The sequence below is a fragment of the Salvelinus fontinalis genome, chromosome 29 (assembly GCF_029448725.1).
Source record: "Salvelinus fontinalis isolate EN_2023a chromosome 29, ASM2944872v1, whole genome shotgun sequence".
In the NCBI taxonomy this organism is placed as follows: Eukaryota; Metazoa; Chordata; class Actinopteri; order Salmoniformes; family Salmonidae; genus Salvelinus; species Salvelinus fontinalis.
The window spans coordinates 1101889-1126336 of record NC_074693.1 but is presented as its reverse complement, the minus strand read 5'-3'; the positions used below and the strand labels follow the sequence as shown (position 1 = coordinate 1126336).

General features: G+C 44.2%; 1 protein-coding gene across 7 annotated transcripts in view; it reads right to left on the bottom strand.

The window, feature by feature from the left end:
- LOC129827316 (transcriptional regulator ATRX-like) overlaps positions 1-24448 on the bottom strand; it is a 117612-nt gene that overhangs the window by 64650 nt on the left and 28514 nt on the right. For 6 of the 7 annotated variants that reach the window (XM_055888050.1, XM_055888049.1, XM_055888053.1 and 3 more), the window contains 9 exons: positions 24233-24418; positions 21723-21888; positions 12764-12873; positions 11178-11324; positions 10837-11014; positions 9687-9824; positions 6588-6763; positions 4636-4753; positions 813-943 (listed from right to left, as the gene is read on the bottom strand). In XM_055888050.1, the coding sequence (XP_055744025.1) occupies positions 813-943; positions 4636-4753; positions 6588-6763; positions 9687-9824; positions 10837-11014; positions 11178-11324; positions 12764-12873; positions 21723-21888; positions 24233-24418 (1350 nt within the window). The remainder of the gene's footprint in view (positions 1-812; positions 944-4635; positions 4754-6587; positions 6764-9686; positions 9825-10836; positions 11015-11177; positions 11325-12763; positions 12874-21722; positions 21889-24232; positions 24419-24448) is intronic. The other variant, XM_055888051.1, reaches the window with a different exon arrangement.

Genomic DNA, 24448 nt, shown 5'->3' with positions numbered 1-24448 from the left:
AGTCAGCCCCCCCCCCCCAAGACACAGTCAGGCCTCCCCCCCCCCCCAAGACACAGTCAGGCCTCCCCCCCCCCCCAAGACACAGTCAGGCCCCCCTCCCCAAGACACAGTCAGCCCCCCCCCCCCCCAAGACACAGTCAGGCCTCCCCCCCCAAGACACAGTCAGGCCTCCCCCCCCCCAAGACACAGTCAGGCCCCCCCCCCCCCCCCCCTCCCAAGACACAGTCAGGCCTCCCCCCCCCCCCAAGACACAGTCAGGCCTCCCCCCCCCCCCAAGACCCGTGTGTTAGCATGTTCTCCTGGGGTTCAGTGAAGCGTGTGTTAGCATGTTCTCCTGGGGTTCAGTGAAGCGTGTGTTAGCATGTTCTCCTGGGGTTCAGTGAAGCGTGTGCTAGCATGTTCTCCTGGGGTTCAGTGAAGCGTGTGTTAGCATGTTCTCCTGGGGTTCAGTGAAGCGTGTGCTAGCATGTTCTCCTGGGGTTCAGCGAGGCATGTGTTAGCATGTTCTCCTGGGGTTCAGTGAAGCGTGTGTTAGCATGTTCTCCTGGGGTTCAGTGAAGCGTGTGTTAGCATGTTCTCCTGGGGTTCAGTGAGGCGTGTGTTAGCATGTTCTCCTGGGGTTCAGTGAGGCGTGTGTTAGCATGTTCTCCTGGGGTTCAGTGAAGCGTGTGTTAGCATGTTCTCCTGGGGTTTAGTGAAGCGTGTGTTAGCATGTTCTCCTGGGGTTCAGTGAAGCGTGTGTGTTGGTGGGGGTGCAGCTGATGCAGACCCGTCTCGTTCCCCTCAGAGTGTGTGAGTCCGTCTGTCTGTACCTTGTTTTCCTTGCTGATGTAGTCCAGCTGCAGGCACCAGGGATGGGTCCAGATTCTGCTGAGCATCTGGAAGTCCTGGAAGAGTTTGGTGCCGGCTCGACCCCGACCCCCCTCCACCGCGTTCCCCGCACCTGAGAGGAGAGAGAGGAGAGAGAAAGAGAGGAGAAAGAGAGGAGAAAGAGGAGAGAGAAAGAGGAGAAAGAGGAGAGGAGAAAGAGGAGAGGAGAAAGAGGAGAGGAGAAAGAGGAGAGAGAAAGGAGAGAGAAAGAGGAGAGAGAAAGAGAGGAGAAAGAGAGAGGAGAAAGAGGAGAGAGAAAGAGAGGAGAGAAAGAGAGGAGAAAGAGAGAGGAGAAAGAGAGAGGAGAAAGAGAGAGAAAGAGGAGAAAGAGAGAGGAGAGAGAAAGAGGAGAGAGAGAGGGGAGAGGAGAGAGAAAGAGGAGAGAGAAAGAGGAGAGAGAGGAGAAAGAGAGGAGAAAGAGAGAGGAGAGAGAAAGAGGAGAGAGGAGAAAGAGGAGAGAGAGGAGAAAGAGAGGAGAAAGAGGAGAGAAAGAGGAGAGAGGAGAGAGAAAGAGGAGAGAGAAAGAGGAGAGAGAGAGGAGAAAGAGAGGAGAAAGAGGAGAGAAAGAGGAGAGAAAGAGGAGAGAAAGAGGAGAGAGAAAGAGAGGAGAGAGGAGAGAGAAAGAGAGGAGAGAGGAGAGAGAAAGAGGAGAAAGAGAGGAGAGAGGAGAGAAAGAGGAGAAAGAGAGCAGAAAGAGGAGAGAGAAAGAGAGAGGAGAGAGAAAGAGGAGAAAGAGAGGAGAGAGGAGAAAGAGGAGAGAGAAAGAGAGGAGAGAGAAAGAGGAGAAAGAGGAGAGAGGAGAAAGAGGAGAGAGAAAGAGAGAGAAAGAGAGAGAGAGAGGAGAAAGAGGAGAGAGAAAGAGAGGAGAGAGAAAGAGGAGAAAGAGGAGAGAGGAGAAAGAGGAGAGAGAAAGAGAGGAGGGGGAGAACGTGTGTCAAACCCACCACAGCTGAATAAGGTACCACTCCCTCACATCAACACCAGAACAACGTAAGAGACGTAACACCTCAACAACTAAAATATACCGTGCATTCAGAAACCTGGACTCGTAACACATTTTGTTAAACGTTCATCTTACTCTAAAATGGATGAAATTAAATGTTTTCCTCAATCTACATTAGTGACAAAAACAGGTTTAAAATTATACGCAAATTTCAAATAACAAACAGAAATACCTATCAGGCCTTTATGGTAGATTGGCCAGAGGAAGCCACTGCTCAGTAAAAGGCACATGACAGCCCTCAAAAGGCACCGAAAGGACTCTCAGAACATGAAAAAGAGGATTCTCTGGTCTGTTGAAGATCGAGCTCTTTGGCCTGAAGGCCAAGCATCACGTCAGGACGAAACCTGGCACCATATCCCTACGGTGAAGCATGGTGGTGGCAGCATCATGCTTTGGGAACATATTGAACTGTTTAGACTAGAGACCAGACCTCTGGGTAATATGGGTCATAATGAACTGTTTAGACTAGAGACCTCTGGGTAATATGGGTCATATTGAACTGTTTAGACTAGAGACCTCTGGGTAATATGGGTCATAATTAACTGTTTAGACTAGAGACCAGACCTCTGGGTAATATGGGTCATAATGAACTGTTTAGACTAGAGACCTCTGGGTAATATGGGTCATATTGAACTGTTTAGACTAGAGACCAGACCTCTGGGTAATATGGGTCATATTGAACTGTTTAGACTAGAGACCTCTGGGTAATATGGGTCATATTGAACCGTTTAGACTAGAGACCTCTGGGTAATATGGGTCATATTGAACCGTTTAGACTAGAGACCAGACCTCTGGGTAATATGGGTCATATTGAACTGTTTAGACTAGAGACCAGACCTCTGGGTCATATTGAACTGTTTAGACTAGAGACCTCTGGGTAATATGGGTCATATTGAACTGTTTAGACTAGAGACCAGACCTCTGGTAATATGGGTCATATTGAACTGTTTAGACTAGAGACCAGACCTCTGGGTCATATTGAACTGTTTAGACTAGAGACCTCTGGGTAATCTGGGTCATATTGAACTGTTTAGACTAGAGACCAGACCTCTGGGTAATCTGGGTCATATTGAACTGTTTAGACTAGAGACCAGACCTCTGGGTAATATGGGTCATATTGAACTGTTTAGACTAGAGACCAGACCTCTGGGTCATATTGAACTGTTTAGACTAGAGACCTCTGGGTAATATGGGTCATATTGAACTGTTTAGACTAGAGACCAGACCTCTGGTAATATGGGTCATATTGAACTGTTTAGACTAGAGACCTCTGGGTAATATGGGTCATATTGAACTGTTTAGACTAGACCAGTCCTCTGGGTAATATGGGTCATATTGAACTGTTTAGACTAGAGATCTCTGGGTAATATAGGTCATATTGAACTGTTTAGACTAGACCAGTCCTCTGGGTAATATGGGTCATATTGAACCGTTTAGACTAGAGACCTCTGGGTAATATGGGTCATAATGAACCGTTTAGACTAGAGACCTCTGGGTAATATGGGTCATATTGAACTGTTTAGACTAGAGACCAGACCTCTGGTAATATGGGTCATATTGAACTGTTTAGACTAGAGACCTCTGGGTAATATGGGTCATATTGAACTGTTTAGACTAGAGACCAGACCTCTGGTAATATGGGTCATATTGAACTGTTTAGACTAGAGACCTCTGGGTAATATGGGTCATATTGAACTGTTTAGACTAGAGACCAGACCTCTGGTAATATGGGTCATATTGAACTGTTTAGACTAGAGACCAGACCTCTGGTGATATGGGTCATAATGAACCGTTTAGACTAGAGACCTCTGGGTAATATGGGTCATATTGAACTGTTTAGACTAGAGACCAGACCTCTGGGTAATATGGGTCATATTGAACTGTTTAGACTAGACCAGACCTCTGGGTAATATGGGTCATAGTGAACTGTTTAGACTAGAGACCTCTGGGTAATATGGGTCATATTGAACTGTTTAGACTAGAGACCTCTGGGTAATATGGGTCATATTGAACTGTTTAGACTAGAGACCTCTGGTAATATGGGTCATAATGAACTGTTTAGACTAGAGACCAGACCTCTGGGTAATATGGGTCATAATGAACTGTTTAGACTAGACCAGACCTCTGGGTAATATGGGTCATATTGAACTGTTTAGACTAGAGACCTCTGGGTAATATGGGTCATATTGAACTGTTTAGACTAGAGACCTCTGGGTAATATGGGTCATATTGAACTGTTTAGACTAGAGACCTCTGGGTAATATGGGTCATAATGAACTGTTTAGACTAGAGACCAGACCTCTGGGTAATATGGGTCATATTGAACTGTTTAGACTAGAGACCTCTGGTAATATGGGTCATATTGAACTGTTTAGACTAGAGACCAGACCTCTGGGTAATATGGGTCATATTGAACTGTTTAGACTAGAGACCTCTGGGTAATATGGGTCATATTGAACTGTTTAGACTAGAGACCAGACCTCTGGGTAATATGGGTCATATTGAACTGTTTAGACTAGAGACCTCTGGGTAATATGGGTCATAATGAACTGTTTAGACTAGAGACCAGACCTCTGGGTAATATGGGTCATATTGAACTGTTTAGACTAGAGACCTCTGGGTAATATGGGTCATAATTAACGGTTTAGACTAGAGACCAGGCCTCTGGTAACCTCCTCCTCTCTCTCTAAAAACCCACAGAAGTACAATGCTCCAGATAGGATCTGTAGTGTACACTAGATAATGTAGGGGTTAGTGTGTACCTGTTAGGTGCTCCAGGTAGTGTCGGTATAGAGTACACTGGATGGGCGTGACTCTGACAGACACAACGTACTCATGTTTAGGAGGCAGGAACTTGGTCAGGGCAGAGTAGTCTCTTCTCTGGAGAGAGAGCAGAGAGAGAGAGAGAGAGAGAGAGAGAGAGAGAGAGAGCAGAGCAGAGCAGAGAGAGAGAGAGCAGAGCAGAGAGAGAGAGAGAGCAGAGCAGAGAAAGAGCGAGAGCAGAGAGAGAGAGCAGAGAGAAAGCAGAGAAAGAGAGGTTAACACAATTGTCGCTTCTCTGTGGAGAGGGACAGTTTAACTTCTTGAGAATACAGGGGGTGCTGTTTTTGCATTAGCATAATTTCCTCTACAGATTAAACTGCCTCTTATTCAATTATTGCTCTTACTATATGCATATAATTAATACCATTGGATAGAAAACAATCTATAGTTTCTAAAACCATTTCAATTTTGTCTGTAAGTGAAACAGAAGTCATTTGACAGCACTTTCCCTGACCAAGAAGAAGAATGCAAGATGTGTATGCTCGCTTCAACGCTCTGCCTATATATGGTCACGCCACCTATGACCCGAAACACACTTCATTCGTCTTCCTCTGGGTGTCAAGAGGACGTCAGAGGAGAAATTTTTTGTTTATCTTGTACTGCCGTGAAATAAGACCTATTTCTTTGGCGTGACCGACAACTTCCGGTTCTCTGAATCGCGCGATTTGTAGGTGTGATTGTCTTCTGTTTTGCTGCCGTTACGGATGAAAACTATCTCCGTCTCGAAGTTTGTTTGATACATGTGACCATATCATCTTAATGGATGTTTTTTCAATATAGTTTAATCAGATTATTTGAATTTTTTCGGGAGTTTTGCCGTGTTCCGTTCTGTGACTTTTTTTACTTTGGCCAGTCGACCAGTACCTATGCTAAATGAAGAGGGAAAGTTGCCATTATGAATGGATTGAACGACTCATCAGGACTAAGGACACCTTGATCAACATTCTGATGAAAGATCAGCAATAGTAAGACCCAATTTACGATGTTATTTCATATATCTGTCGTGCATGTGAACTGGTCGGGGGCGCCCAGCTGGTTCTGGCTGGCGTGGCTATGCTAATTTAGCGCTACATTTTGTTTTCGCTATAAAACATTTAATAAATCAGAAATATTGTTTGGATTCACCAGATGTTGGGCTTTCAATATCTGTACGCTGTGTATTTTTTCTGAAATGTTTTAAGACAAGTAATTAGTTATATGACGTTGGTCTCTGTAATTGTTCTGGCTGCATCAGCACTATTTCAGATTGCAGCTGCAATGTAGAACTGTGATTTATACCTGAAAAATTCACATTTAAAAAAAAAAAAACTATGCTATACCATAAATATGTTATCAGACTGTCATCTTATGAACTTGTTTCTTGGTTAGTGGCTATATATATTTTTATTTAGTCGAATTAGTGATAGCTACTGACGCAGGAAAAAACTGTTGGAGTAAAAAAATTGTGTCTTTTGCTAACGTGTTTAGCTAATAGATTTACATATTGTGTCTTCCCTGTAAAACATTATAAAAATCTGAAATGGTGGCTTTATTCACAGGATCTGTATCTTTCATTAGGTGTCTTGGACTTGTGATTTAATGATATTTAGATGCTACTATTTAATTGTGACGCTATGCTAGCGATGCTAATCAGTGTGGGGGGGGTGGGGGGTGCTCCCGGACCCGGGGTAGGTGCTCGGTAGAGGTTAATAGCCAATTTCCTGTAATTCTAATCAATTTTGTCACGTAAATACGATATCAGCGTGAGAGCGACTAACAAAATCAAAAATGGGGAGCCCTCTGGGGGTCAGGACCCGCCTAGAAAAGGGAGGCTGTGGGCCGCCAGCTACACATCCATGTTGTAGAGGATGTGAGCCCTCTCCTTCATGAGGCGTACACCACACAGTGTTACCTGTACACATCCATTGAGCATCTCATAGAGGATGTGAGCCCTCTTCTTCATGATCCGTACGTCCTGGTCCGTGGAGTCTGCTGCCTGCCCGTTCTGGATGGGGTTGACGAAGCGGTTCCTGAACTCCTTCACTGACCCCAGCAGGTTCTCCTTGATGAAGTTCACCATGCAGTGGTCTGGACAGGGAAAACACACAACATAAGTATTCACACCCCCCCCCCAGATGTCTTCAAATTTTGTTGTGTTACGAAGTGGGGATTAAAGTTGATTCCATTGTCCTTTTTTTGTCAACAATCTTGGTAATGCCAATGTAGAATTATATCCCTAAAATAAAAATTTAAAATATGAGAAATGAAACCGTAATATATCTTGATTATATAAGTTTTCACCCGAGTCAATACATGTTAGAATCATATTTGGCAGCGATTCGAGCTGGGCGTCGTCTTGGTTAACTCTCATAAGAGCTTTGTACACCTGGATTGTAAAATACTGTATTGTCCCATTCGTCTTTTCAAAATTCTCGGCACAAAAAGTCATTGCGCAGAGAATCACTGTACAATCTAAACTGTTGTAAAATATTGTATTTTTCAGCGGTTTGAAGCTGGTGCAAAAAAAATGTAAGGTAGAAAAAAATCAAACTTAACGAAGGCGTAGAATTATCTCACATAGAACAGATCTGCTTAGACTTGCTTTCAGTGACATATCTAGAACTCAAGATTCTATGTGAATTATAGATGTACAGTCGGAAGTTAACAAACACTGAGGTTGAAGTCATTAAAACTCATTTTTCAACCACTCCACAAATTTCTTGTTATCAAACTATAGTTTTGGCAAGTCGGTTAGGACATCTACTTTGTGCATGACACAAGTCATTTTTCCAACAATTGTTTACAGACAGATTATTTCACTTTTAATTCACTGTATCACAATTCTAGTGGGTCAGAAGTTTATATACACTAAGTTAACTGTGCCGTTAAACAGCTTGGAAAATTCCAGAAAATTATGTCATGGCTTTAGAAGCTTCTGATGGGCTAATTGACATCGTTTGAGTCAATTGGAGGTGTACCTGTGGATGTATTTCAAGGCCTTCCTTCAAACTCAGTGCCACTTTGCATTACATCATGGGAAAATCAAAAGAAATCAGCCAAGACCTCAGAAAAAAAATTGTAGACCTCCACAAGTCTGGTTCATCCTTGGGAGCAATATCCAAACGCCTGAAGGTACCATGTTCATCTGTACAAACAATAATACGCAAGTATAAACACCATGGGACCACGCAGCCGTCATACCGCTCAGGAAGGAGACGCATTCTGTCTCCTAGAGATGAACGTACTTTGGTGAGAAAAGTGCAAATTAATCCCAGAACAGCAGCAAAGGACCTTGTGAAGATGCTGGAGGAAACAGGTACAAAAGTATCTATATCCAAAACGAGTCCTATATCGACATAACCTGAAAGGCCGCTCAGCAAGGAAGAAGCCACTGCTCCAAAACCGCCATAAAAAAGCCAGACTACGGTTTGCAACGCACATGGGGACAAAGATCGTACTTTTTAGAGAAATGTCCTCTGGTCTGATGTAACAAAAACTGAAAGGTTTGCCCATAATGACCATCGTTATGTTTGGAGGAAAAAGGGGGAAGCTTGCAAGCCGAAGAACACCATCCCAACCGTGAAGCACGGGGGTGGCAGCATCATGTTGTGGGGGTGCTTTGCTGCAGGAGGGACTGGTGCACTTCACAAAATAGATGGCATCATGAAAAATGACAATTATGTGGATATATTGAAGCAACATCTCAAGACATCAGTTAGGAAGTTAAAGCTTGGTCGCAAATGGGTCTTCCAAATGGACAATGACCCCAAGCATACTTCCAAAGTTGTGTCAAAACGGCTTAAGGACAACAAAGTCAAGGTATTGGAGTGGCCATCACAAAGCTCTGACCTCAATCCTCTAGAAAATTTATGGGGGCAGAACTGAAAAATGTGTGCAAGCAAGGAGGCCTACAAACCTGACTCAGTTACACCAGCTCTGTCTGAGGGAATTGGCCAAAATTCACCCAACTTATTGTGGGAAGCTTGTGGAAGGCTACCCAAAACGTTTGACCCAAGTTAAACAATTTAAAGGCAACACTACCAAATACTAATTGAGTATATGTAAACTTCTGACCCACTGGGAATGTGATGAAAGAAATAAAAGCTGAAATAAATCATTCTCTTATTATTCTGACATTTCACATTCTTAAAATAAAGTGGTGATCCTAACTGACCTAAGACAGGGAACTTTTTACTAGGATTCAATATCAGGAATTGTGAAAAAATGTGTTTAAATGTATTTGTAAACTTCCAACTTCAACTGTATGTATGGGGGACAGAGGAAGTGGTAGTCATGGAAACAATTATGTCAACCCCTACTATTTAACACAAGAGTCCATATAACTTACTATATTGAACAAAATCAACATGCAACAATTTCTAATATTTGACTGAGATACAGTTCATAGAAAGAACATCAATTTAAATAAATTAATTGGGCCCTAATCCATGGATTTCACTTGGCTGGGCAGTGGCACAGTAATGGGTGGACCTGGGAGGGCTTGGGCCCTCCACCAACCAGAGGATCTGCAGAGAAGAATGGGAGAAACTCCCCAAATACAGGTGTACCAAGCTTGTAACGTCATACACAAGAAGACTCAAGGCTTTAATCGCTGCCAAAGGTGTTTCAACAAAGTACAGAGTAAAGAGTTTGAATACTAAATGTGATTTCAGTTGTGTATTTTTTATGAATTAACATTTCTAAACCTGTTTTGGCATTGTCATTATGGGTATTATGTGTAGATTGATGAGGGGGGAATCCATTTTAGAGTAAGGCTGTAACGTAACAAAATGTGTTAAGAGTGCAGGGGTCAGAATACTTTCCCAATGCCCTGTAGGCTAGCGGTCTGGATATAACAGAGAGTGCAGGGGTCAGAATACTTTCCCAATGCCCTGTAGGCTAGCGGTCTGGATATAACAGGAAGTAATGTGTTAAGAGTCCAGGGGTCAGAATACTTTCCCAATGCCCTGTAGGCTAGCGGTCTGGATATAACAGGAAGTAACGGACATACACTCTATGAGGTTGTTCTGCAGCGGTGTGCCGGTGAGCACCACTCTCCGTCGGGTCTTGATGGAGTTCATGGCTTTAGAGATGGCCGACGCCTCGTTCTTCAAGATGTGGCCCTCATCACAGATCACAAAGTCTGGGCCTGGGGAGGGAGGGAGCACAGAGCAGAGAGAGTTGACCTCTTAACGCTAGGGGGTCAGATTTGTATTTTTATTGTTTTTTTTAAATAACGTTCCCAAGGTAAACGGACTATTTCTCCGGTCCAGATCGTAGAATATGCATATAATTTACAGATTAGGATAGAAAACACTCCAAAGTTTCCAAAACTGTCAAAATAGTGAGTATAACAAAACTGATTCTGCAGGCGAAAACCTGTGTTTCCTGGACCGTCTTTCTCCCATTTAAAGGGGTATCAACCAGATTCACTTTCCAATGGCCTCCTCAGGCTGTGACCAGGCTTTAGACATAGTTTCAGGCTTTTATTTTGAAAAATGAGTGAGATTTTTCAAAACTAGTCAAGTGTCCTCCGAATAGTTCCTGCGCGCGAGAGAGGTAGCTCTCCATTTTCTTTTTCTCTCTTATTGAATAGGTTCCGGTTGAAATATTATCGATTATGTTTGTTAAAAACAACCTGAGGATTGATTATAAAAAACATTTGACATGTTTCTACGACCATTACGGATACTTTTTGGAATTTGTTCGAGCGGAACGAGGCTTTGGTTTTCTGAACATAATGTGCAACCCACATGGCGTTTTTTGTTATAAAAGTAATATTTATCGAACAAAAATAACATTTGTTGTGTAACTGGGAGTCTCGTGAGTGCAAACATCCGAAGATTATCAAAGGTAAGCGATTCATTTTATTGCTTTTCTGACCAAGCTAATATAAGGCTAACTGTTCTAGCATTGACTCACAAAAGCTTGGATCGCTTTCGCTGCAAAGCATATTTTCAAAATCTGACACGATAGGTGGATTAACAACAAGCTAAGCAGTGTTTTGGTATATTTCACTTGTGATTGCATGATTATAAATATTTTTAGTAATATTTTTGAATTTGGCGCCCTGCAATTCAGCGGTTTAGGAAAGTGATCCCGCTAACGGGATTCGTAGCGCAGAGAAGTTAAAAGAAACTGTGTGTGTGTCCTCTACCTACCTGGGTCAACCAGGGTCTTCTGGAAGGTCTCTTTGAGTTTCTTGCTCTTGATGTTTCTACCCTGTGTGAGGTTACGGTACATCTCATAGCCAATGATCATGATCCCCCCATCCTCCTGCCACTGCTGCAGAGCAGCTGCTCTCTCCTGAGGTCGCTTCACCGTGGCCAGCTCCGTCACCTAGTGACAGACAGCGTAAAGACACACAGACAGCGTAAAGACACACAGACAGCGTAAAGACACACAGACAGCGTAAAGACACACAGACAGCGTAAAGACACACACCATTCAGACACACAGACAGCGTAAAGACACACACAGGTATATAAGAGTAAGTGTGTACCTCTAAACTCTCCTCATCCTTGAAGCCGTACTGCCACTTCTCAAACTCATTGAGCCAGTTGAGAACCGTGTTGAGAGGACAAACGATCAGAGCCGTGGAAAAGTCTAACTTTTCACACAGCAGTAGTGTGTGGAGTAGGGTTACCACCTAGTGATAGAAACAGAGTTAGATACAGTATAGATATAGACAGGTCTAACTTGTCACACAGCAGTAGTGTGGAGTAGGGTTACCACCTAGTGATAGAAACAGAGTTAGATACAGTATAGATATAAACAGGTCTAACTTGTCACACAGCAGTAGTGTGGAGTAGGGTTACCACCTAGTGATAGAAACAGAGTTAGATACAGTATAGATATAAACAGGTCTAACTTGTCACACAGCAGTAGTGTGGAGTAGGGTTACCACCTAGTGATAGAAACAGAGTTAGATACAGTATAGATATAAACAGGTCTAACTTGTCACACAGCAGTAGTGTGGAGTAGGGTTACCACCTAGTGATAGAAACAGAGTTAGATACAGTATAGATATAAACAGGTCTAACTTGTCACACAGCAGTAGTGTGGAGTAGGGTTACCACCTAGTGATAGAAACAGAGTTAGATACAGTATAGATATAAACAGGTCTAACTTGTCACACAGCAGTAGTGTGGAGTAGGGTTACCACCTAGTGATAGAAACAGAGTTAGATACAGTATAGATATAGACAGGTCTAACTTGTCACACAGCAGTAGTGTGGAGTAGGGTTACCACCTAGTGGTCAAAGTATGTAATGAGAGGTTCAGATGAGATAAATGGTTAGGAGTGGAGGTAGACATTATGCTCCTCCCACAACCCAGAAACATCCCGCTCTATAGGAAGACAACCGGCCAGAGACCCCGGCAGTCCACCGGCCAGAGACCGCGGCAGTCCACCGGCCAGAGACCAGTCCACCGGCCAGAGACCAGTCCACCGGCCAGAGACCAGTCCACCGGCCAGAGACCAGTCCACCGGCCAGAGACCAGTCCACCGGCCAGAGACCAGTCCACCGGCCAGAGACCAGTCCACCGGCCAGAGACCAGTCCACCGGCCAGAGACCAGTCCACCGGCCAGAGACCAGTCCACCGGCCAGAGACCAGTCCACCGGCCAGAGACCCCAGCAGTCCACCGGCCAGAGACCCCAGCAGTCCACCGGCCAGAGACCCCAGCAATCCACCGGCCAGAGACCCCAGCAATCCACCGGCCAGAGACCCCAGCAGTCCACCGGCCAGAGACCCCAGCAGTCCACCGGCCAGAGACCAGTCTACCAGCCAGAGACCAGTCTACCAGCCAGAGACCAGTCCACCAGCCAGAGATCAGTCCACCAGCCAGAGACCAGTCCACCAGCCAGAGACCAGTCCACCAGCCAGAGACCAGTCCACCAGCCAGAGACCAGTCCACCAGCCAGAGACCAGTCCACCAGCCAGAGACCAGTCCACCAGCCAGAGACCAGTCCACCAGCCAGAGACCAGTCCACCAGCCAGAGACCAGTCCACCAGCCAGAGACCAGTCCACCAGCCAGAGACCAGTCCACCAGCCAGAGAAATAGGTAAAGGAATGAGTGGTACAGACCTGCAGTGTTTTTCCCAGGCCCATACAGTGAGCCAGGATACATCCAGAACCAGAGTTCTTGCTGGTTTTCTTCACCGACTCACAACAGCAGTCCCACATGAACTGGACCCCTAGAGAGACAGACATCTCACTCATCACCCAAAGCTCAGACCACAGAAATCCTGCCATTGTTGGCAGCACTGAACTCATGAAGCATCTACTACTACTACTACTACTACTGTTACTACTCCTGTTACTACTACAACTACTACTACTGCTGCTACTACTACTACTGCTAATACTGCTGCTACTAATACTACTGTAAGTACTACTACTACTGTTGCTACTACTACTACTGTTGCTACTACTACTACTACTGTTGCTACCACTACTACTACTACTGTTGCTACTACTACTACTACTACTGTTGCTACTACTACTACTACTACTGTTGCTACTACTACTGTTGCTGCTACTATCACTACTACTGCTACCGTTACTACTACTACTGTTGCTACTACTACTACTACTACTACTGTTGCTACTACTACTACTGCTGTTGCTACTACTACTGCTGTTGCTACTACTACTGCTGTTACTACTCCTACTACTACTGCTGTTACTACTCCTACTACTACTGCTGTTACTACTCCTACTACTACTGCTGTTACTACTCCTACTGTTACTACTACTACTGTTACTACTCCTACTACTACTGCTGTTACTACTCCTACTACTACTGCTGTTACTACTCCTACTACTACTGCTGTTACTACTCCTACTACTACTACTGTTACTACTCCTACTACTACTACTGTTACTACTACTACTACTACTGTTACTCCTACTACTACTACTGTTACTACTACTACTCCTACTGTTACTACTACTACTACTACTACTGCTGCTGCTGTTGCTACTACTACTACTACTGTTGCTACTACTACTACTACTGTTGCTACTACTACTACTGTTGCTACTACTACTACTGTTGCTACTACTACTACTGTTAATACTGCTACTACTGTTGCTACTACTACTACTACTACTGTTGCTACTACTACTACTACTACTGTTGCTACTACTACTACTACTACTGTTGCTACTACTACTACTGTTGCTACTACTACTACTGTTGCTACTACTACTACTGTTGCTACTACTACTACTGTTAATACTGCTACTACTGTTGCTACTACTACTACTACTACTGTTGCTACTACTACTACTACTACTGTTGCTACTACTACTACTACTACTGTTGCTACTACTACTACTGTTGCTACTACTACTACTGTTGCTACTACTACTACTGTTGCTACTACTACTACTGTTGCTACTACTACTACTGTTGCTACTACTACTACTACTACTACTACTACTGTTACTACTACTGCTGCTGTTGCTACTACTACTACTGTTACTACTACTACTACTACTACTGTTGCTACTACTACTACTGTTGCTACTACTACTACTACTGCTGCTGTTGCTACTACTACTACTGTTGCTACTACTACTACTACTGTTGCTACTACTACTACTACTACTACTACTGCTGTTACTACTGCTGCTGTTGCTACTACTACTACTACTACTGTTACTACTACTGCTGCTGTTGCTACTACTACTACTGTTACTACTACTACTACTGTTGCTACTACTACTACTGTTGCTACTGCTACTACTGTTGCTACTACTACTACTGCTGCTACTACTGTTACTACTACTACTACTGTTGCTACTACTACTACTACTGTTGCTGCTACTACTACTGTTACTACTACTACTACTGTTACTACTACTACTACTGTTACTACTACTACTACTGTTGCTACTACTACTACTGTTGCTACTACTACTACTGTTGCTACTACTACTACTGTTGCTGCTACTACTACTGTTGCTGCTACTACTACTACTACTGCTACTGCTACTACTGCTACTGCTACTACTGTTGCTGCTACTACTGCTACTGCTACTACTGTTGCTGCTACTACTGCTACTGCTACTACTGCTACTGCTACTACTGTTGCTGCTACTACTGCTACTACTACTGTTGCTGCTACTACTACTGTTGCTGCTACTACTACTGTTGCTGCTACTACTGCTACTACTACGGTTGCTGCTACTACTACTGTTGCTGCTACTACTGCTACTGCTACTACTGCTACTGCTACTACTGTTGCTGCTACTACTGCTACTGCTACTACTGCTACTGCTACTACTGTTGCTGCTACTACTGCTACTACTGTTGCTGCTACTACTGCTACTACTACTGTTGCTGCTACTACTACTGTTGCTGCTACTACTGCTACTACTACTGTTGCTGCTACTACTACTGTTGCTGCTACTACTACTGTTGCTGCTACTACTACTGTTGCTGCTACTACTGCTACTACTACGGTTGCTACTACTACGGTTGCTACTACTACTACTGTTGCTACTACTACTACTGTTGCTACTACTGCTGCTACTACTACTGTTGCTGCTACTACTACTGTTGCTGCTACTACTACTGTTGCTGCTACTACTGCTGCTACTACTACTGCTACTACTACTGTTGCTCCTACTACTGCTACTGTTGCTGCTACTACTACTGTTGCTGCTACTACTGCTACTACTACTGTTGCTGCTACTACTACTGTTGCTGCTACTACTGCTACTGCTACTACTGTTGCTGCTACTACTGCTACTACTACTACTGTTGCTGCTACTACTGCTACTACTACTGTTGCTCCTACTACTGCTACTGTTGCTGCTACTACTGCTACTCCTACTACTGCTACTGTTGCTGCTACTACTGCTACTACTACTGTTGCTGCTACTACTGCTACTGCTACTACTGTTGCTGCTACTACTGCTGTTGCTGCTACTACTACTGTTGCTGCTACTACTACTGTTGCTGCTACTACTACTGTTGCTGCTACTACTGCTGTTGCTGCTACTACTACTGTTGCTGCTACTACTACTGTTGCTGCTACTACTGCTGTTGCTGCTACTACTACTGTTGCTGCTACTACTACTGTTGCTGCTACTACTACTGTTGCTGCTACTACTACTGTTGCTGCTACTACTACTGCTACTGCTACTACTGTTGCTGCTACTACTGCTACTACTACTACTACTGTTGCTCCTACTACTGCTACTGTTGCTGCTACTACTACTGTTGCTGCTACTACTACTGTTGCTGCTACTACTACTGTTGCTGCTACTACTGCTACTGCTACTACTGTTGCTGCTACTACTGCTACTACTACTGTTGCTCCTACTACTGCTACTGCTACTACTGTTGCTGCTACTACTGTTGCTGCTACTACTACTGTTGCTGCTACTACTACTGTTGCTGCTACTACTACTGTTGCTGCTACTACTACTGTTGCTACTACTACTACTGTTGCTACTACTACTACTGCTACTGCTACTACTGCTACTACTACTGTTGCTGCTACTACTACTGTTGCTGCTACTACTGCTACTACTGCTACTGTTGCTGCTACTACTACTGTTGCTGCTACTACTAATACTGCTACTACTACTACTGTTGCTGCTACTACTGCTACTACTGTTGCTGCTACTACTAATACTGCTACTACTACTACTGTTGCTGCTACTACTGCTACTGCTACTACTGTTGCTGCTACTACTAATACTGCTACTACTGCTACTACTACTACTGTTGCTGCTACTACTGCGACTGCTACTACTGTTGCTGCTACTACTGTTGCTGCTACTACTACTACTACTGTTGCTACTACTACTACTGTTGCTACTACTACTACTACTACTGTTGCTACTACTACTACTGTTGCTACTACTACTACTGTTGCTACTACTACTACTGTTGCTACTACTACTACTGTTGCTACTACTACTACTACTACTACTACTACTACTACTGTTACTACTACTGCTGCTGTTGCTACTACTACTACTGTTACTACTACTACTACTACTACTGTTGCTACTACTACTACTGTTGCTACTACTACTACTACTGCTGCTGTTGCTACTACTACTACTGTTGCTACTACTACTACTACTGTTGCTACTACTACTACTACTACTACTACTACTACTACTGCTGTTACTACTGCTGCTGTTGCTACTACTACTACTACTACTGTTACTACTACTGCTGCTGTTGCTACTACTACTACTGTTACTACTACTACTACTGTTGCTACTACTACTACTACTGTTGCTACTGCTACTACTGTTGCTACTACTACTACTGCTGCTACTACTGTTACTACTACTACTACTGTTGCTACTACTACTACTGTTGCTGCTACTACTACTGTTACTACTACTACTACTGTTACTACTACTACTACTGTTACTACTACTACTACTGTTGCTACTACTACTACTGTTGCTACTACTACTACTGTTGCTACTACTACTACTGTTGCTGCTACTACTACTGTTGCTGCTACTACTACTACTACTGCTACTGCTACTACTGCTACTGCTACTACTGTTGCTGCTACTACTGCTACTGCTACTACTGTTGCTGCTACTACTGCTACTGCTACTACTGCTACTGCTACTACTGTTGCTGCTACTACTGCTACTACTACTGTTGCTGCTACTACTACTGTTGCTGCTACTACTACTGTTGCTGCTACTACTGCTACTACTACGGTTGCTGCTACTACTACTGTTGCTGCTACTACTACTGTTGCTGCTACTACTGCTACTGCTACTACTGCTACTGCTACTACTGTTGCTGCTACTACTGCTACTGCTACTACTGCTACTGCTACTACTGCTACTGCTACTACTGTTGCTGCTACTACTGCTACTACTACTGTTGCTGCTACTACTACTGTTGCTGCTACTACTGCTACTACTACTGTTGCTGCTACTACTACTGTTGCTGCTACTACTACTGTTGCTGCTACTACTACTGTTGCTGCTACTACTGCTACTACTACGGTTGCTACTACTACGGTTGCTACTACTACTACTGTTGCTACTACTACTACTGTTGCTACTACTACTACTGTTGCTACTACTGCTGCTACTACTACTGTTGCTGCTACTACTACTGTTGCTGCTACTACTGCTGCTACTACTACTGCTACTACTACTGTTGCTCCTACTACTGCTACTGTTGCTGCTACTACTACTGTTGCTGCTACTACTGCTACTACTACTGTTGCTGCTACTACTACTGTTGCTGCTACTACTGCTACTGCTACTACTGTTGCTGCTACTACTGCTACTACTACTACTGTTGCTGCTACTACTGCTACTACTACTGTTGCTCCTACTACTGCTACTGTTGCTGCTACTACTGCTACTCCTACTACTGCTACTGTTGCTGCTACTACTGCTACTACTACTGTTGCTGCTACTACTGCTACTGCTACTACTGTTGCTGCTACTACTGCTGTTGCTGCTACTACTACTGTTGCTGCTACTACTACTGTTGCTGCTACTACTACTGTTGCTGCTACTACTGCTGTTGCTGCTACTACTACTGTTGCTGCTACTACTACTGTTGCTGCTACTACTGCTGTTGCTGCTACTACTACTGTTGCTGCTACTACTACTGTTGCTGCTACTACTACTGTTGCTGCTACTACTACTGTTGCTGCTACTACTACTACTGCTACTGCTACTACTGTTGCTGCTACTACTGCTACTACTACTACTACTACTGTTGCTCCTACTACTGCTACTGTTGCTGCTACTACTACTGTTGCTGCTACTACTACTGTTGCTGCTACTACTACTGTTGCTGCTACTACTGCTACTGCTACTACTGTTGCTGCTACTACTGCTACTACTACTGTTGCTCCTACTACTGCTACTGTTGCTACTGCTACTACTGTTGCTGCTACTACTGTTGCTGCTACTACTACTGTTGCTGCTACTACTACTGTTGCTGCTACTACTACTGTTGCTGCTACTACTACTGTTGCTGCTACTACTACTGTTGCTACTACTACTACTGTTGCTACTACTACTACTGCTACTGCTACTACTGCTACTACTACTGTTGCTGCTACTACTACTGTTGCTGCTACTACTGCTACTACTGCTACTGTTGCTGCTACTACTACTGTTGCTGCTACTACTAATACTGCTACTACTACTACTGTTGCTGCTACTACTGCTACTACTGTTGCTGCTACTACTAATACTGCTACTACTACTACTGTTGCTGCTACTACTGCTACTGCTACTACTGTTGCTGCTACTACTAATACTGCTACTACTGCTACTACTACTACTGTTGCTGCTACTACTGCGACTGCTACTACTGTTGCTGCTACTACTGTTGCTGCTACTACTGCTACTACTACTACTGTTGCTGCTACTACTGCTACTACTACTGTTGCTCCTACTACTGCTACTACTACTGTTGCTGCTACTGCTACTACTAATACTGCTACTACTGTTGCTGCTACTACTGCTACTGTTGCTGCTACTACTAATGCTGCTACTACTGCTACTGTTGCTGCTACTACTAATACTGCTACTACTACTGTTGCTGCTACTACTACTGTTGCTGCTACTACTACTGTTGCTGCTACTACTGCTACTACTACTGTTGCTGCTACTACTACTGTTGCTGCTACTACTGCTACTACTGTTGCTGCTACTACTGCTACTACTACTGTTGCTGCTACTACTGCTACTACTACGGTTGCTGCTACTACTACTGTTGCTGCTACTACTACTGTTGCTGCTACTACTACTGTTGCTGCTACTACTACTGTTGCTGCTACTACTGCTACTACTACTGTTGCTGTTACTGTTACTACTACTACTGTTGCTAATACTACTGCTGTTACTACTACTACTACTGTTACTACTACTGTTACTACTACTGCTACTACTACGGTTGCTGCTACTACTACTGTTGCTGCTACTACTACTGTTGCTGCTACTACTACTGTTGCTGCTACTACTGCTACTACTACTGTTGCTGTTACTGTTACTACTACTACTACTACTGTTGCTAATACTACTGCTGTTACTACTACTACTACTGTTACTACTACTACTACTGTTACTACTACTACTACTGTTACTACTACTACTACTGCTACTGTTGCTGCTACTGCTACTACTGTTGCTGTTACTACTACTGATGCTGCTGTTACTACTACTGTTGCTACTACTACTACTACTGTTGCTACTACTACTGTTGCTACTACTACTACTACTACTGTTGTTGCTACTACTACTACTGTTGCTACTGCTACTACTGTTGCTGTTACTACTACTACTACTGTTGCTACTGCTACTGATGCTGCTGTTACTACTACTGTTACTACTACTACTGTTGCTACTACTACTACTACTACTGTTGCTACTACTACTACTACTGTTGCTACTACTACTACTACTGTTGCTACTACTACTACTACTGTTGCTACTACTACAACTACTGTTGCTACTGCTACTACTGTTGCTGTTACTACTACTACTACTGTTGCTACTGCTACTGATGCTGCTGTTACTACTACTGTTACTACTACTACTGTTGCTACTACTACTACTGTTGCTACTACTACTACTACTGTTGCTACTACTACTACTACTGTTGCTACTACTACTACTACTGTTGCTACTACTACTACTACTGCTGCTGTTGCTACTACTACTACTACTACTAATACCACTACTACTACTACTACTACTACTACTGCTGCTAATACTGCCACTACTATTGCTACTACTACTACTACTACTACTGCCACTAATACTGCCACTACTACTACTACTGCCACTAATACTGCCACTACTACTACTACTGTTGCTACTACTACTACTACTACTGTTACTACTACTACTACTACTACTAATACTGTTGCTACTGCTACTACTGTTGCTACTACTACTACTGTTGCTGCTACTACTGCTACTACTGTTGCTGTTACTACTGTTACAACTACTACTACTACTACTGTTGCTACTACTACTACTACTACTACTACTGTTGCTACTACTACTACTACTGTTGCTACTACTACTACTACTGTTGCTACTACTACTAATACCACTACTACTACTACTACTACTGCTGCTAATACTGCCACTACTATTGCTACTACTACTACTACTACTGTTGCTACTACTACTACTACTACTACTGCCACTACTACTACTACTACTACTACTGTTGCTACTACTACTACTGTTACTACTACTACCACTACTACTAATACTGTTGCTACTGCTACTACTGTTGCTACTACTACTACTACTGTTGCTGCTACTACTGCTACTACTGTTGCTGTTACTACTGCTACTACTACTACTGTTGCTGCTGCTCCTACTAATGTTACTACTGCTACTACTGATGCTACTACTACTACCACTACTACTGTTGCTGCTACTAATATTACTACTGCTACTTATACTACTACTACTAGTGCTACTACTGTTACTACTACTGCTGTTACTACTACTAATGCTACTGTTACCACTACTACTGTTACTACTACTACTACTACTGTTACTACTACTGATGCTACTGTTACCACTACTACTGTTACTACTACTACTGTTACTACTACTACTGTTACTACTACTACTGTTACTACTACTACTGTTACTACTACTGATGCTACTGTTACCACTACTGTTACCACTACTGTTACTACTACTACTGCTATTACTACTACTACTGCTAATACTACTACTACTGCTAATACTACTACTACTGCTAATACTACTACTACTGCTAATACTACTACTACTGCTAATACTACTACTACTGCTAATACTACTACTACTGCTAATACTACTACTACTGCTAATACTACTACTACTGCTAATACTACTACTACTGCTAATACTACTACTGCTAATACTACTACTGCTAATACTACTGATGCTACTGTTACTACTACTGATGCTACTGTTACTACTACTACTGTTACTACTACTGATGCTACTCCTGCTACTACTACTGTTACTACTGCTCCTACTGTTGCTAACAACATGTGTCTCTCACCGTCGACCTGGTGTGGTTTGAGTTTAGTGACCAGATTGCGGTGGACCTGCACCATGGGCTCCTTGGTCTCCTCGTCTACATCCAGCACCAGCTTGGTTGTGATTGGACAAGCCACGGCAGACGCCTCCTCCACCACGAGTACCTGGTCGGGAGGGACATATAGAGTCTAGTCTAAAAGCATTACAGTCTGTACATACAAATACATTTATTCTGCTGGTTGGGACAGGTTATGTTCCTAGGAGTATAGGGCAGCAGGGAGACTGTTCTGCTGGTTGGGACAGGTTATGTTCCTAGGAGTATAGTTCTGCTGGTTGGGACAGGTTATGTTCCTAGGAGTATAGTTCTGCTGGTTGGGACAGGTTATGTTCCTAGGAGTACAGGGCAGCTGGGAGACTGTTCTGCTGGTTGGGACAGGTTATGTTCCTAGGAGTATAGTTCTGCTGGTTGGGACAGGTTATGTTCCTAGGAGTATAGGGCAGCAGGGAGACTGTTCTGCTGGTTGGGACAGGTTATGTTCCTAGGAGTACAGGGCAGCTGGGAGACTGTTCTGCTGGTTGGGACAGGTTATATTCCTAGGAGTATAGTTCTGCTGGTTGGGACAGGTTATGTTCCTAGGAGTACAGGGCAGCTGGGAGACTGTTCTGCTGGTTGGGACAGGTTATGTTCCTAGGAGTATAGTTCTGCTGGTTGGGACAGGTTATGTTCCTAGGAGTATAGTTCTGCTGGTTGGGACAGGTTATGTTCCTAGGAGTATAGGGCAGCAGGGAGACTGTTCTGCTGGTTGGGACAGGTTATGTTCCTAGGAGTACAGGGCAGCTGGGAGACTGTTCTGCTGGTTGGGACAGGTTATGTTCCTAGGAGTATAGTTCTGCTGGTTGGGACAGGTTATGTTCCTAGGAGTATAGTTCTGCTGGTTGGGACAGGTTATGTTCCTAGGAGTACAGGGCAGCTGGGAGACTGTTCTGCTGGTTGGGACAGGTTATGTTCCTAGGAGTTTTGGGCAGCCGGGAGACTGTTCTGCTGGTTGAGACAGGTTATATTCCTAGGAGTATAGTTCTGCTGGTTGGGACAGGTTGTGTTCCTAGGAGTATAGGGCAGCTGGGAGACTGTTCTGCTAGTTGGGACAGGTTATGTTCCTAGGAGTACAGGACAGCTGGGAGACTGTTCTGCTGGTTGGGACAGGTTATGTTCCTAGGAGTACAGGACAGCTGGGAGACTGTTCTGCTGGTTGGGACAGGTTATGTTCCTAGGAGTACAGGACAGCTGGGAGACTGTTCTGCTGGTTGGGACAGGTTATGTTCCTAGGAGTATAGGGCAGCTGGTTGGGACAGGTTATGTTCCTAGGAGTACAGGGCAGCTGGGAGACTGTTCTGCTGGTTGGGACAGGTTATGTTCCTAGGAGTTTTGGGCAGCCGGGAGACTGTTCTGCTGGTTGGGACAGGTTATATTCCTAGGAGTATAGTTCTGCTGGTTGGGACAGGTTATGTTCCTAGGAGTACAGGGCAGCTGGGAGACTGTTCTGCTGGTTGGGACAGGTTATGTTCCTAGGAGTATAGTTCTGCTGGTTGGGACAGGTTATGTTCCTAGGAGTATAGTTCTGCTGGTTGGGACAGGTTATGTTCCTAGGAGTATAGTTCTGCTGGTTGGGACAGGTTATGTTCCTAGGAGTATAGTTCTGCTGGTTGGGACAGGTTATGTTCCTAGGAGTATAGGGCAGCTGGGAGACTGTTCTGCTGGTTGGGACAGGTTGTGTTCCTAGGAGGGAGACTGTTCTGCTGTTTGGGACAGGTTATGTTCCTAGGAGTACAGGACAGCTGGGAGACTGTTCTGCTGGTTGGGACAGGTTATGTTCCTAGGAGTATAGGGCAGCTGGGAGACTGTTCTGCTGGTTGGGACAGGTTGTGTTCCTAGGAGGGAGACTGTTCTGCTGGTTGGGACAGGTTATGTTCCTAGGAGTACAGGACAGCTGGGAGACTGTTCTGCTGGTTGGGACAGGTTAGGTTCCTAGGAGTATAGGGCAGCTGGTTGGGACAGGTTATGTTCCTAGGAGTATAGGGCAGCTGGGAGACTGTTCTGCTGGTTGGGACAGGTTATGTTCCTAGGAGTATTGTTCTGCTGGTTGGGACAGGTTATGTTCCTAGGAGTACAGGGCAGCAGGGAGACTGTTCTGCTGGTTGGGACAGGTTATGTTCCTAGGAGTACAGGGCGGTTGGGACAGGTTATGTTACTAGGAGAACAGGGCAGCTGAACTTCTAGTCCACAAGCATTCAAACCTTCATACTAAGGAAATGCTCAGCATCTTCCACTCTATTCAACGAGTTCATTCAGTACATTTAAAACTCACTGTGGAAACATGGCTGCTACCATGCTCTTATCTGAACCACAATGCACCACACATCCCTCTGGCTCCTTAGCGTACCATCGGGCAGAAGGAGTAGTTGACTCAATGATAGACTGAGTCTATCTTCATTTCGATGCCATGACAACAGCTCACACAGTTGACTTTTTACCTCTCTGAGTTTCTCCCTGAGCTGCTCCCTCTCAGAGATGCGTCTCCTCCTCTCCTCCTCCTCCTTCAGGGCATCCCTCGTTTCCATCCTCAGCTTGTCGTCCTTGAGGATTTTTCTGATCTTCTTCCTCTGTCCTTTAGGAGTGTCTCCATCCTCCTTCCCCGAGCCGTCCTCTCCTGACCCGCTCTGGAGGAGAGAATGAGGGTTAACCTCTGA